The 14686-nt window shown below is 60.4% G+C and overlaps 1 protein-coding gene across 14 annotated transcripts; it reads right to left on the bottom strand.

Moving 5' to 3' along the window:
* HR (HR lysine demethylase and nuclear receptor corepressor) lies at positions 1-14659 on the bottom strand. 14 transcript variants are annotated; one of them, XM_030760204.2, is made up of 19 exons: positions 14562-14659; positions 12637-13287; positions 11115-11898; positions 9743-9893; positions 9477-9664; positions 7901-8068; positions 6946-7035; positions 6652-6767; positions 5724-5805; positions 5161-5324; positions 4826-5044; positions 4462-4627; positions 4193-4262; positions 3877-4007; positions 3636-3755; positions 3328-3537; positions 1382-1546; positions 833-961; positions 1-695 (listed from the first exon to the last, which is right to left on the bottom strand). In XM_030760204.2, exons 2-18 carry the CDS (start codon positions 13246-13248, stop codon positions 855-857), a joined length of 3543 nt encoding a protein of 1180 aa, XP_030616064.2. In that variant the 5' UTR covers positions 13249-13287; positions 14562-14659; the 3' UTR covers positions 1-695; positions 833-854. The 14 variants fall into 14 exon arrangements, with proteins under 14 accessions (XP_030616064.2, XP_089768996.1, XP_089768998.1 ...); XM_089912870.1 differs by lacking the exon at positions 14562-14659 and adding an exon at positions 13417-14545; XM_089912872.1 differs by lacking the exon at positions 14562-14659 and adding an exon at positions 13417-14545 and having other exon boundaries at positions 3422-3537.
* Positions 14660-14686: the final 27 nt, after the last annotated feature.

Below are 14686 nucleotides of genomic sequence, written 5' to 3'. Positions count from 1 at the left end.
TTCACAAAACAACAGCCTTTAATGGAAATCAAGAAGGAAGGAGGCGAGAGGAGGGGGCAGGGATGGGGCTTCGCCCGTATCAACCCCTCCAGCCAAGCCTGGGTAGTGGCCTGATACTGCCCCCTCCCCACACTTCACAGCTGTCTGGCAAGAGGGCAGGATGTCAGTGGCCCTTGTCCAGCACGCCTGCAGTGCAAAGGGCCACCCGGGAGCCCAGGAGGATATGGGGGGTATAAGCAGAGCTCGGGCACAGGTGAGACAGCAGGAGATGAAGCAGCAGCAGCAGGTGTTGCTTAAGCCAGAATGATTTCCGAGGTCCCCCAAGGAAGGGCTCTTCGTCTCCTGGGTTGGCGGGCAGGGGTTGGAGGGAGACGGCCACCCCCAGTGGTACCATGGAGAGGAGCTCGGGCCGGAGCAAGTGCCAGCCTGCAAAGGGCAGGTGCGAGCTTCAGTGGCACTGTGGTTGTCGGCCTTAGGGCCCAGGGCAGGGGCAGGGAACGGGGTGCCCTGCTTGTGTCCAGAGTGCTGCTTGCAGGATTGAGCGGAAGTCCCCGTTCTCTGCTGAAGCTGTGCCTGGGCTAAGCACTGGTCTGCCTGCTCCCACCCCCTAACCCCAGACACCTGGGATCCCCCTATTTAGCCTCTTGCAATGTTCCCACAGCCAACTTCACTGCTTGGAACACAGCCCAGTCCATCTAGGAGAAAAGGAGACGACAAGGAGTTTACAGTCATGCCCCGGGCTCTCCCTGCCGAGAACACCCTCCCTGGGCGCAGCTGTGCTGTGGGGGGAATTGGGCAGCACACTCAGGCTCCCGGCCAGTGTCACACTCACCTGGGCATAAAGCAGGCGGCAGTCAGGGGGCAGGCTGGGCCCCTGGTGGCAGAGCTGAGCAGAGAGGGCAGAGGTCTCGGGGGACAGGAAGTGCTGAGTGACACTCACTGTGCTGACCAGCCCCTGCACCTGTGCAGGGGGGGGAGGGCAGGAGGGTCAGTGGGGACTCAGGATGACGCACCCTGCCCCACTTGTTCCTGAAGTCTGCTTCCCCAAATGACCCCCACCCAGCTCTCAGAGAGCAGAGGCCCTGGATGCAGCGCTAGCCACCCCCGAAGGGCGTGGCCCAAACCAGGCCACGGGGATGCCAGAGACGGCACAAGCAGAGTGGGCACCCAAGGACACAAAGCCCAGTTGGCTTGATGACTTCAAGACCACTAGGCTTCTCCTCTTCCCTGCAGTGGAGGCGTGACTTCCTGCTCTGCCTAGCTCCAGAGGGGAACTGAGAGGGACGAGGGTGCTCTCAGAGGGACTGAGAACACGCTGGGGACTGCTTCCGATATTCTGAGCTCTCCGCAGGGCCCCCGCCTGCACGCGCCGGGGAAGCACCTGGTGGGGAGCCCCCGCGGGCACCAGCACGGCCTCTCCGGGGGCCTGCAACAGAGTCCAGCAGCTCACACCCCACTCCTCCCGCAGGCGCCGCCGCAGCCCTGCGTCCAGGTAGCAGCTGCCCGGGGTGCCAGGCTCCAAGTTTCCAGCCCCGGCCGGGCACACCTCAAAGAAAAGGAGGAATGAGCAAGGTGGGAGGCTAGGGCGGGGCTGCAGGAAGATGGGGCATGGGCTGCCCAAAGGCCAGAGGCACAGGAAAGAGCTGCAGGGGTCAAGTCTTGAAGGGCAGGGGGAGGACGTAGGGGTGGGAGAGAAAGGAGCAGGATGGTGAAGGGCTGGGGTCACTCAGGTTGGCAGAATAGAGATTTGGCTGGAAGGAGCTGAGAGGAAAGGATTAAGGGCTCTGAGGCTGGGGGTCTAAATCCCCTCTTTTCCCAGGGCTAGATGCCTTGAGTAGCCTCTGTGGCCCTGGCCGTGGGCGCTCTGCTCCCTCCTTCAAAGGTACCCCTTTCTCCAAAGCCCAGGAAGACGTCCTGCATAACCTCAGCTCAGAAACTGTCTACACCAGGAGCTCTTAATTGTGGAGTCCTGTGAAGATCCTGAACTGTGTGCTAAACTGTGGGTGAACAGGTAGCTGTATGTCCCTGGGGAGACAATCCAAAGCATTCGTCAGATTCCTCTGTGATCCCAGATCCAGAAAAGGCACAGCCACACGGAAGTTCTGACTCGCCAGTGGATGGACCGACCGGCTTGCCTGTCCAGGCTGAGGCCTCTGAAGCAGGCACAGCTTTGGGGGCCTTCACCAGCCCAACCAGAGCAGGGAGCTCCTTGGGTAGATGGGAACTCGTGGAGGCCAGGGCCCAAGGAACACCTGCAGAGGTGAACCCAGCATCGTGCTTCAGCTGCCCATCAGCTCCATCCAGCCCTTCAGCTAGAACTTCAGCAATTACTCCTGGGCTTAGGGCTCAGGCCTCCAAGACCAGGCCATGGGAAGAGGGGAGGCTGGTGAGTCAGGCTGGACCCTTGGGTAACCCCAGGCAGGTGCCAAGGAAGTCCAACCTGGAACTAGAGCAGTGTTTCCCAGGCCACCCAGTGAGAACATGCCCCTCAGACCTTCCCGGTGAATTATCGGGTTTGGCCATGCGGGACTGCCCACAGCCAGGCACACCCAGATCAGACAAGGCCATCTATGTATGAAGGCATGCTGCTGTCTGCTCCCCTCTGCATGTTCCAGCACCTGTGTGAGTCCATCCGTGTGTGTGCATCTCCCGTGGGCAGGAGGGTGGCAGTGGACAGCCACGTTGACACCTGCACGTCCGTGTGTGTTCATGTGCCTGAGCAGGGGTGACACTTGCTGGGCGTCCTTTCCCCAGGACAGTCAGGGCTCAGCTGGACTTTGGAACCACGGGGCCTTGCCCCCCTCCTGCTCACCCCCTCCTCTTCTCCTTCCCTGCCCCCTCTCCTGGCCCCGTGTCTCTCTCCACCTACCACACTGCCCCCCCTTAGCCCTTCCTTGCTAGCACCTCAAAGGGCACCTCCTCATAAGGTGCAGATTTCCGAGAGGGGAGCAGTGGGACGGATTCTCAGGTGAGCTTCCTGTTGCCCTTCGGCCAGCCCCACCTGAAGCCCGCAGCGGGGAGGCTGCCTGCCCCCAGGGGGAGCACAGTGTAGCGAGCCGGGCTGGGAACAGCCACAAGCTCGGGTCCCAGCTTTACCACTCAGCCTCAATATCCTCACCTGCAAAATGGGAAAGCAGCAGTACCTACCGCATGGGGTGGTCGTGAAAATTAACAGAGATAATGTACCCAAGGCCCTGAGCACAGTGCCCAGCCTGTGGCAGCTCTTGCTTCATTTCATCACTAGGTCCCCCAATTTCTGTGTGCCCCACCGCACACCTCTTAGGAGGGCCCAGTCTGCCTTCTCTGCACCAGTGCAGTCCAGCTCACCTGAGGCAAGGGAGCGAGCACACGGGGCACACACACAGAGGGAGAGCTTCTGGGGCTGGAAGGGGAAGGGGAGAGCTCCCGGCTCCCTCCTCACCATCTGGAGAAAGCGGCGGATGCGCTGGGCGTCCTGTGCCCTGAACACGTGCCACACGGTGCTGACCTGGCTGCCCGGAGACCAGAGCCCCTCCCCGTCCAGGGCTGAGAGGAAATCTGGGGGAGAAAGACGGCTCAGGAGGGCCCAGGGCCAGCAGAGACAGCACCTCGCATCTGCAGCCTGCGCCGACCCTTGCTTCCGGCCAAGGACGCACCTTTCTGTGTCCGGTGCCAGGCAGGCAGTGGGGCTTCAGCACGTACCAGGACACTGACCAGGTCGGTCACCTCCACACAGAGGTTCTTGGTCCCCAGGTGCCCACACTGTGGGCTCACACCTGTATGGAGGTAGAGAAAAGACACTTGGGAATGGGCCCCAGGACCTCGGCACTGACGCACGTGTTCTCAGAGATGACAGGAAGTGGGTAGGGACTGGGCAGGAATGGAGTGGACACTCACCATAGGCCGCCCACAGCTGGGGCTCCAGTGGTCGCAGGACAGAGCCCCAAGGGAGGTAGGAGGCCAGGTTGAGTTTCCCATGGCGCGCACAGTACTCTGGGAGTGGCAGGCTGGCAGCCAGGCTCTCTACCCTGTGTGTATGGGGGCGGGGGGGTGTGTGTGTCACGCCCAGCAGGCTCAATCCAGGCACCGGAGACCCCGTCGAAGCCCCCAAAGCTAGAGTAACTTCCCAAGGCAAGCACAGAGCACTGAGCATCACAGGGCCAAGGAGGAGAGGCAGGGAAGCCCGGCCAGCCAGCCCTATGGCACCACACACCTGCTGGTGTCCTCGTCCCCCAGAGCTCTGTGCAGCAGGAAGACCGAGCCCTCATCTGACTTTGGGCGAACTAGGGGAAGAGACAGAAAGGCCGTTGGCCCAGGGAGGAACCTCCTTGGCCCACAGGCCCTCCTCCCGTGGCAGCAACAGAGCCCAGTTTCTGCTCTGGGCTCTGCTTCCAGCTGCCCCCAGGGTCACTCTGGGACTTTGATGCCCCCCCAGCATCATAGGGGCTCCCAGCTCCTCTCCCCCGCCTCACGGATACTCACTCTCAGGCCGGGAGAATCCCTCCCAGAACGTCGTGCTACCCAGGCTTGCGGGCTGGGGAGGTCTGAGGGGGCTCAGTTCCTGCACCTGGCCTCCAAGCGCCCCTAGGGCTTCTGTCCCCCACAGGTGGCCTTGCAATGTCCCCTGAATCCCTGACACCAACACGGGCTGTAGTGGGGAAAGAAAGGGGGACGCGGGGAGAATGGATGGGGTACCCAACACGGCCAGGCCGGGGCATGTTGTAGGGGCACCAGGACGGAGTGGGGACAGGCCATGTGGTTCCCTCCGAGTGACGGACCAGGTCTGCCTGGGCCTCGGGATCAAGGCCCTGAGGGTAGGCGAGGCTGTGAGAGCTGGGAGCCTCACCTGGCCCTGCCTCCAGTGCTCCTGGAAGAGGTGGAAGCCTCGCGGAGGCCTGGGCTCCTGCAGCCACAGCAAAGCCCCGGGGGGAGGCAGCCGGGGCCGCACCGGTGAGAGGGGCAGGCCCGGCCCGGCCCGCAGCCCCGGCCCCAGGGCTCTCTCCTGAATCTTCCGTTCCACTACCTGCGCGATGATGCTGTCCAGGATGTTGGTGATGCGGTCGTCCTGCGGGGAGGGAGGGGCGGAGAGGCAGGCGTGCTCAGAACCTGCCTGACCCTGCAGGCAAGGCCAGCCCAGTTTTGGCCCCGGGCCCCCAGCCCTCCCTTCGGGCCCTCGCTCACGCTGGGCAGGGCCGGAGTGACAGGGGCGAAGGCCATGTGTATCCGTTCGTGCCCCAAGCAGAGTTTGACAGCAGTAGAGGCCAGTAGTTCACAGAGAGAGGGACAAGGCAGGGGCCCTTGGCCAGCACGGTCCTCTGCCGGGGTCTCTCTGGAGTCTGGGGTCTCTGTTAGGGAGGAGAGCGGTGAGGGTCTTCACCTTTCTCTCGTCGAGGCTCCATTGCCCGTGTGCTCTTCCCTCCTCTCCCGGCGGAGTCTGCTCTGTCCTCACTGGCACTGCCCATCTCAACTCTGGTCTGGATGCACTTGCCTCCCACCAGCTTTCCTGCCAGCATGTCTAGGACCTCTCCAAAGGAGGGGCTCAGAACAGGGGTCTGGCCGGAGAGGGGTTAGGAGGCTTGTCCTAGATTTTATTTAGATTTATTTTCTTTGGAATGACTTGAGAAGAGAGATGGTGACGGCGGGGGGCTGGGGGGATGGCTAAAGCCATTCCAATCTCTCCTGGGGATTCCAGCCTGGCTCAGCCTCCCCCGCACAGTCTGAGCAAGGCGCAGGGGGCTGCTCACCCTCTTTAATGTCCTTGGTCCTGTTGGTATCCCTGTTGCAGGAAGGTTGTGGAGTTGGGGGAGTTTTCTCCGTCGGCTCCTTCTGTTAAACCCAGCCGCCACCCACCCCCATCCAACCAGAGATTTAAAAATGGCAAATGCATCTCAATCCAATTCAACCCACAGGTATTAACAGTAGACTCAATGTTAAGTCCTAAAGTCGTGTTTACAAGGAGCGAAATGTCATACGATACAACGTTAGGTGGAAAAAAGTTGCCCATGGACTTATGCATACAGCACGATCTAAAGTATACTCAAAAGAGGCTGGAATAAATATACAAGCAAATGACTGGAAAGAAATATGTCAAAATGGTAACGGTGGTATTGTAAACCACTGCTGTTTTCTTCCTTATCCTTGTCTGTATTTTCCAAATTTTCCACAGTGGGAATGTGTACGGTGCCTGGCACACAAAAGGCATTTGATAAACCCTCTCTTGAATAAATGACTTTTATAATAAAAACATGAACTTCATAAAAACTTTGTGAAACGCACACTGAGCACCTGCTCTGTGTCAGGTGCGGGGAATACTGAGAAGGTGGGCCGACACTCCACTTGTAGGAGCCTGCGCCTGGGGAGTGGAAAGACGGGACTCCAGCAGCTCTAGCAAGGTGCTGGGACTAGCACAGAGAGGGTGGGACCTCCAGGCAGACAGAGAGTGCGGACTGCTGCTGGGCGGGGTGGGGGGAGGTGGGGCAGAGGCTAGAGCTCTAATGGATCCTCATCCCCAGGGGAAGAAGAGAAGAAGCCTGATTTCACCCAGCTTCCATGTACCTCTTCATTCCCCTCGAAAGAAAAGGACCAAACCCTGCCAAAGTTAGGAATTTGCAGACACACCGCCTAACCCTGGGGCGCACCAGCCAGTGCCCTGTCCCGTGCCCTGCTTCTTACCTGCTGGCCCCCATCCCCAGGGGTCCACATCCGGGCATCAGCTTGGCAGGGGCAGTGCCCCCGGATGTCAAACTTGACCCAGACCTGGTGCATTGCAGTGCTCAATTCCGCCATAGCTGTGAGGGGGAGAGGGGAGATGGAATTTGCCAGTGACTGCAGACAGGGGGCCACTTCCATGGTGCTTGGCCTCATCAACCAGGAGAGCATGGGATCGGGCTGAGAGACATCCAAACAGGAAGCTGGTCTCCCCCAGGACCTGCCCTCTGTACGCCCCGCCCCTCCAAGAGGGCTCACCCTGGCTGGAGACAAACTGGGTGAGCATCAGGGAACAGGCACTGTGCCCAGCCTCCTGGGTACACTTCTCCATGGACTGTTCCTGAGAGCCTGTTGGGGGTAGGAAAGGAGAAGCTGCAGGTCAGGAAATCAAGATAAACCCAGGTTAAGGTCAGGGAAGAAGAGCAAGGGCATGATATCAAAATCGGGGACCTTGAGAATCTACAAAACATGGGCTTTCTGGGAAACCTGAGTTCCCTAGTGACATAGGATCCTTTGCTTGCAGAACGCAGAGCCGTTAATATGCTGAGTGCATTGCAAGATGCAAGACAATCATGTAGAATGTGGTATTCCGAAAGGTTTCTGACCCTGGAACTCTTTTTGGCCACGTCTATTGGAACACTGGGAAATTTCAAGTGTTGAGGTGGCGGAATTGAGCCAAGGGAGAGAAAGCTGAGAACCTTGAAGAGAGCAGGACTTGGAATCAGAAGACCTGCCTTTAAATCCTGGGCCCAACACTTACGAGCTGTGTGACCTTGCACAAGTCACTTAACTTCTCTGAGTTTTTCTCATCTGGAAAACGGAGGCAGTAATACCTACTTCACAGTGTTGTAAGGTTTAAAAAGGTGCAAGCTGAACAAGGTGGGAGATAGAGAGTAGGCACTCGGCTTCTTTTAAGGATATGGGCATGGCCCTCTGATCTGGGGAGAGGAAACGGTCTTCTCTAACGGGCATTGAGCAGTGGTAGCCGAGGCTGCGGAGGGAGACTTTCTCAGGGAGCCACAGCCAAGAAATGACCATGAACTTTTTTTTTTTTTTTTTTTGCCATGCCATGTGCGGGATCTTAGTTCCCCAACCAGGTATCAAACCCTTGCCCCCTGCAGTGGAAGTGCAGTCTTAACCACTGGACTGCCACGGAAGTCCCTGGCCACGAACTCTAGAGCAACCCTTCCGAAGCCCCCAGCTCCTTTCCCACCTTCTTTCTCCTTGGTCCTCCAAGCGCCCGCCATGCGACCACAGGCCACACACAGCCGGTGGCTGCAGCAGGGGCATCGCCAGTGGGTGTTGAAGAGTCCATGGTGGCAGCGGCTACAGCAACGTGGAATGCCTGGGTTGTCCTCTGTCCCGGCTGGGCCCTGGCCTGCTGACCACAGGAGGGAACAGGGTCAGAGGGGCCTCAAGTCAGTGGCCCCTTTGAGGACCTCATGTGGGAGGCCTCCAGGAAGGGATGGACACACAGGAACAGTTTCCACTGAGGGGCTGCCCCAGAAGGGAGACAGGCTCCCTTACAGTCACCCTTGAGTGCTTGACAGCCCCTGTAAAGAACCTACTCGCCGCACCGTCCGTCTGCAGCCAACCCTCCCAGGCCAGTGCAGGCTGCACCTCCCTGGCGCCCGCCCCAGGGCTCCCTGAGCCACAGGACTCCCCAAACAGTCCTTCCTCCCCCCAGCCCACAACACAGTGGTGTTTCCTCAGGGGATTCCTCTGTGTCTCAGAAGAGGAAACCTTGGGGGGCTGCTCCTTCCCTCACCCAGAGTTTCAGACCAAGCCCTTGTTGGTAAGTGGGAGGTTGCCAGTGTGCACACGTTCATATACTCAACAACACACACTCGTCCCATCCAGGGCTGGGTGCTGGTCGGGACCTGGCACTTGCACTCTCCCAGCCCTCACATCACAAGGGGGGAGATGGGCCCATAAACATGGTAATGCTCGTGGCATCATGGGGTGGGTGCTAGAGTAGGAGTGGGATGGAAGGAGGAGGGTGGGGACAGCTGCACAAACGGCCCTGAGTGATGAGTAACTTTTCATTCACCGGGTGGGAATGGAAGGGAAGCGCGTTCCGGACAGAGGGAGCGAAGGGTGCCGAGGCCGGAGGGGGCAGACAAGCCCAGGTGAGCCTAGAGGGCCGGGCAGACCATGATGCCGGAATCGGGGCGGAGGGAGTGGCAGGGTGGACAGGGGCTGGCTGTGAAAGGGGGAGGGGCTGGACTTTCTGGGACAAGAGGGAGCCACCAGGGGGTTCCATCCAGGGAGTGACAAGACGGCAGGAGGGTCTTGTCGTTCCCCGTGGAAGGGATGCAGGAGGGAGAGCCTGGAGCCAGAGGGATCAGCTGATTGCCTCGAGCTCCTCCCATCTCTAACCTCGGCCCCAGTCCTACCAGCTTCCCAGGGCCCAACCGCCTGCCATCCCGGAAGCCTTCCTTCCCTTGCAAAGCTGCAGAGAGCTCCCCCCAACACCCGCCTCCCTCCCGGTGCTCTTGCAGACACTTGGCATTCAGTCTCATTTCCCCAGCAAGCCCAAAGCTCTTAGAGGGTTGGGCCAGACCAGGTTTTACACCTTCCCAACATCCCCCGTCCAGGCCAGAAACTGGAATACAAGTTGACTCAGAGCCTGAGCTGGGAATAAGGGCGCGGTGGGGCAGGAGCTCTCCAGCGCTGCCAGCTGGTTGGTAGGCAGTGCTGGGGGAGGGAGGTCCCATGCTCCTTGTGAAAGCACTGACCACAGAACCCGGCCGTCCCTGGGTCCTGAATGCCCGGTGGGGCCTGCTCACCTTCCCGCTGGGCCCAGGCCAAGACCTCCCGCTCCCTCCGCAGCACGCGGCACAGTCGGTCTCCCAGAGCACTTAGCAGGTGCTTGGCGAGGCCCATGCTGAGCCCGGCCTCCTCCGGGCCAGACCCTCCTCCCTCGGAGCTGGCTGCCGAGTCTTCCTCCTGCCGCTGCTCCCCTCCCAGAGGCAATCTGGAGGTAGGGCAGAGGAAGGTGAGCAGGGAGCCCCACTGGGAGGATGCTGGGGGCAGCCAGGGGCAACAGGCTCACCTGGGCACTGGCTGGGAGTGGCAGGCCAGCCCTCCCGCCTCACCAGCTGCCTGGGCACAGCTTTGGCACTGAGTCATGCCTGCCGGGGGAGCCACGCAAGGTGTATCCTGCAGCCCTGGGTCCTGGAGGCTGGCCCTGATGTCTCGGGGTCCTGAGGGGACAATGTTGCTGGTCAGGAGGCTGGGCTTCCTGGGTTTCTGTGAACCCCAGGCCCTGCCTTAGCACCCAGCCCGTCCCCACACAGAGCCAGTGCTGCCCCTAGGCCCGGGCCTGCAAGGCCTGATTCGGAACGAGAGAACCAGGCAGCCGGAAACTTCAAAAAGGCTGAGCCCTAACATGGACTCATGGGCCAAGTTTGGGGCAGCTGGGGCGCAGGATCCAGTCGGTGTAGACTTGGGTTAGCTCCGCCTCAGCCTCAGTGATACCGTTGGCCGTGTGACAGTGTGAAGAGACAATCCCGACGTGGACGGAGGGCGATGGAAGGTGAGAAGGCCGGAGAGTTTCAACACAGGCCACAGGTGCAGTAACCCAAGAAGTCAGAGGGGCCTACAGCTTCCCAGCCCAGGCAGAGGCCTGGAAGAGCACAGACAGACCCATGCCAGGTACAGGGGTGCAAGACCAGCGAAAGAGTCCTGATCCAGGCCCAGCAGTCTGGGAGGCCAAGAAACCGAGGTGACCCCGAAGAACCGAGGCTGGGACCAAGCAGTGCCAGAACCCTCCGTGAAGGGCAGAGCTTGACAGAGGGGTCCAAGATGTGCCCAAGTCCTAACACTGGCAGAGTCCAAACTGAGTTTCCATGATCCAGCTGGCCCAGGGAGTAGTTGTTCGTTCCTCAGGCAGGACAAGGGGTCCTTCAGGAGATGTAATCCCCCCAATGGGGGATTTGTGGCACAAGTAATCACAAAAGTGACTGTTCATTGAGTGCTTGCTAAGTGCCGTTTACGTGAATGATATTGGTTAATCTTTGCAGCACTGTTTACGGGGTAGGTGCTGTCTTTATCCCCATTTTATAGATGGAGAAACTGATGCCCAGAGAGGTGAAGTAACCAGCCCAAGGTCACATAGCACCAATCAGCAAAGTCAGGAGCCAGGTATTCTGACTCCGGAGTCCACACTCTGAATCCTGTCATTATACTGTCACCAGAACGCCATGGCTCGGGAGTAGGCACACGAAAATAGGAGCCACATGCTGGACGGGTCTGGCCTGTACATGCTAAGGACTCCCAGAGAGCTATCCCATCCAGGTGGGCAGTTGGACAGCTGGGTGTGATCCACTCATAAAAGACTTCTGATCCCACCTCCCTGCAAAGCCCCAGTCCCGGCTGCACCCTCCCAAGTAGGGCCCCCTGCAGGCCCCCCCCCGTCCCCTTACCTCTGTGGTCATCATGCTGTTTTACCTCTGCCCTGTTCCCAAATGAGGAGTCCAGCAGCTCCTGCCAGCCTCTGGCCCCCTGCCCCACACTGCCCGGGAAACGGCCGGACGGGCGCTTGGCGGCTGGGCTGCCCACTGCTCCCTGGACCTCGGGGCTGCTTGCCCTCTTGAGGGCGCGCAGCTGGGCCGCTGGGCTTTCCTCCACCCCAGAGCAACTGTCTGGGCACCCAAACTGCTCAGAGTGTCGTGTGAGCCATGTCTTCTTCAGCTTGGCGTGATGGCTGGGCGGGCAGGCCCTGGGACCAGGGGCCTTGTTTACTACCTCGCTGGATTCACTCGGCCCACTGGTGCCCCCCTCCAGGTCCTCCTGGCACTTCCCACAAGAGCCAACACCTCCATCTCTAGCTGGTGGGTGAAGTGAGCAACGGTCCACCTGGGTGGTAGGAGGCCCAGGAGAGGGGCACCTTGATATGGCTGACGGCCCCAGCTGGTACCCAAGGCTCCCGCCTCCCGGTACAGCCCAGACATTGCCATGAACCAGGCCTGGGGAACAAGTGGGCCACGGGGTCGGGGGAACAGTGTCTGGACGCCCCAGGACACGGGGGCAAAGATTCCGATGCCTGCCGACTCCTGTCTCTCCATCTCTCTGGTGGAGTGAAGGGCGTTCCACCTCCCCAGTTCTCTGGAGATGCCCCCCAGGCGCTGAGCCCAGCAACCCGGGTTCCACAGTTGCCAGTGGCTCCTTGGCCAGCCTGAGAATGCTGGGATCCTTGCGGTACCAACCCTAAAGAGAGGAGAAGGGATTAAGCTCGTGCTGACTTTGCTTCCCAGTGCTTAAAAGGATGGGCAGAACTGACAACCAGCAGGTGTGAGCCTGTGTGGCTTTAAGGGTTGTGAAAATACTGAAGAACATACTGGTTAATAGGCACTGGTCCCCTAACTGCCTCCGCCACAGCCCTGGCTACCCCAGATCCTTCCCCAGGATTTCTCAGGCCTCCCCATAATCCAGCAACTAAAGGCTTAATGCCTGGCACAGTCAGAGGTCCTCCAGGATCTATTCAGATTGTGTGATGCCCTGTACCACACTGGATTTAAAATATTTTACATCTCATCCCTGAGGTGACCCTGGGGGTCCCTTGTGGGGGAGGTACCAGAGATACAGGCCATGGGGCCACCTGCCCATCCCACTCCCAGATACAGGGCCTTGTCTGCCCCTCCCCCCAGGACAAGACCACACATTCTGAGGCCCCAGTTCCCAGGGCTTTGTTCTGGGTGGACAATGCATGAGTCAATTCCTGAAATGGCCCAAAGGCAGGTGAGGCCTAATGAAATGGGTTTGCTCAGAAGAGGAATTGCTTGGGGTTGACTATGTCTGAGCTGACAGGCTCCTCCTCTGCCTGGGTACCACCTTATCTTTTCATCAAAATGGAAGGGCAGAGTGGTTTGGCCCCGGCAGGGTGGCTCAGGGGCCACTGAGCCCCGCTGCCTGGCCCCCAGGTACCCTCTCTGCTCCAACACTCACCTTGCTGCCTAAGCCGAAGGCAGAGGGCACTTTGGGCTGGACTCCGGAGCACCCCCAGGGGTGTGGGGTGAGGGGCCAGTCACACGGATGCTCTGGGGGCAGGCTGGACACTAGGTAGGGTGGCAGGCAGCTGGGCACCCTGAAGGGAGCTTGCTCAAGGATCTTGGTCTCCAGAAGAAAGGGGCAGTGCAAGGGTCGGAAGGCCACAGGGTCACTCTTGGGAGGGCCACCGTTATGCTCAGGAATCAGTGGGCCGTAGCAAGGCGGGCACGCTGACCCACGGAATGCCAGCGGATGGGTAAGCATAGCCTCCTTCCAGCGCAGCGCCTCCTTGCTGCCTGGCCAGCCAGCCTTCCTCTCCCCATTCCGGGGACCTTTGCCCTCCACCAATGGGAGCGTGTCCTTGGGGATCTGGGGGAAGCCAGGGGGGAGCCAGGAGCCTGGGGTGCTCAGGACACCCCTCCAGAAGGGAGCAGGCTCTCCCAGGCACAGTGCTGCAGGGCTCAGGCCATCTTGTAGTGGGGTCTCCGGCTCTGGTCCCACGATGCCATTCTCAGGGGCTGTCTTCTCCCAGGCTGGGCTGTCCTTCAGGAAGCTGGGCGTACTCTCCATCACTCTCCTGCCCTCATGGGGCTCTCCCAGAGGGGGTCCCTGGAGCATAACCACCAAGGCATGAGCTGCTTGGGCACACGCCTCAAGCACCCTACCGCCTGGTACAGAGTGAGCACCGCCCTGGCAGCACCAAGGCACCCCAAACCAGTAAGACAAGCGCCAACCTACAGCTGGGCTCCACGTTGCCTGCCACATGAGACTCGAACGACCCGCCTGAGTGGGATGTTCCAGTGTGGGAGGTCATCCCTTCCCCTGAATGCCTGGAACTTGACAGCCCACCTGGGCCAGAGCCCCTCAGCAGAGACTGCTGATTCTAGGATGACATGTCCTGGCCTCGTCGAGCCTGGAACTGGTCATGAGCCATGCGGAAGGACAGAGGGCAAGGACCCAAAAGAAGAGCTCCGTGGAAGGCACTGCACTGGGAGACAAGAAGCTTGGATCCTGGCCCTGATCCAGTCACCTGCTGTGTGACCTTGGGCAAGTCACGTCACTCCTCTGGTGCCCTTGTGTAAAATAGGGCTGGGAAATGGGCAGTCTCAGAAGCCTCTTCCCTGCGCTGCAGTCTGTGGTTCTGGGGGTGCTGCTTCCCCACCCCCAGCCCTCAGCCCCACCTAGGCTTGTTTGGCTGGGAAGTGCAGACAGGGCAGGCTGGAGTCACGGGGGAGAGCAGGGCTGCTGGCTGGAATCTCTCCCTACACCTGGGCAGCCCCGAGTCTGCCTCTTCCAGGTGCTGTACAGTCTCTTGGCTTCTGAGGCAGAGCCCAGGACAACTGCTGGGGGCTGGGATCTCCACCACTGCCCCCAAGGGAAGGAGTGAGCTGGCACAGGGGAGGGGAGTTAGAGGCCTCAGCCGGGATGGGTCAAGATGCCCCAGTCCAGCCGGCAGTGCTAGGGCGGCCGGTGGACGCTGGTAACTGCAGCCTGGCCGAGGGGAGGGAAGGAGGCGGGGAAAGCGGGCTGGGGCCCAGAGAGAGGCAAAGGAGGGAAAATTGAACGTGCGTGCAAAGGAGCAGGATGACAGGTGGCACCAGAGCCCCGGCGCTCTCCCAGCACGGCCACGTCTGCCCACTGGGGGAAGCTCCAGGAAGGAGGGGAGGGAGCCCAGGGAGCCGTGACACAGGGCGCTCGGGTTTTCTGGGGCCACCGCTCCCACGCGATCCAGCCCCGTCGGGCATCCTAACTTTCAGAGGCGTGGCCAAGCCCAGAGGAGCAAGGGGAGCTCATTCCCTGCGTGCGGCGCGGGCTCGGCTCAGAAATGCCCTGCTATGGGCGTCCCCAGAAGGCGAGCGCCCGGCGCCCCTCTCGGCCCTTACCTGGGCTTCACGCGCCGGGCGCGGCGCGGGCGGCAGCGGTCTTTGTGGCCGACGCCGGGTGCCCTCTCCCCATGGGCTGGTTCCGGGGCCTCCCGGCCGGCGGGCGAGAGCTCGTTTGTTCTCCC

Source organism: Delphinapterus leucas, chromosome 6 (genome assembly GCF_059928025.1).
Source record: "Delphinapterus leucas isolate spDelLeu-1000000601 "Yukka" chromosome 6, BTC_Dleu_Yukka2, whole genome shotgun sequence".
Taxonomy (NCBI): domain Eukaryota; kingdom Metazoa; phylum Chordata; class Mammalia; order Artiodactyla; family Monodontidae; genus Delphinapterus; species Delphinapterus leucas.
This window is presented reverse-complemented; position numbering and strand designations above follow the sequence as displayed.

Bases quoted from the DNA above. Each gene is read 5' to 3' on its own strand.
- HR (XM_089912870.1), bottom strand. From the start codon at position 13,443: ATGTGGCAGGCAACGTGGAGCCCAGCT. The intron at 7,036-7,900 runs GTGGGAAAGGAG...TACCCCCAACAG, and splicing joins GAGGACCAAGGAGAAAGAAG to GCTCTCAGGAACAGTCCATG. The intron at 4,263-4,461 runs GTGAGTATCCGT...CTCTTCCCCTAG, and splicing joins GGGATTCTCCCGGCCTGAGA to TTCGCCCAAAGTCAGATGAG.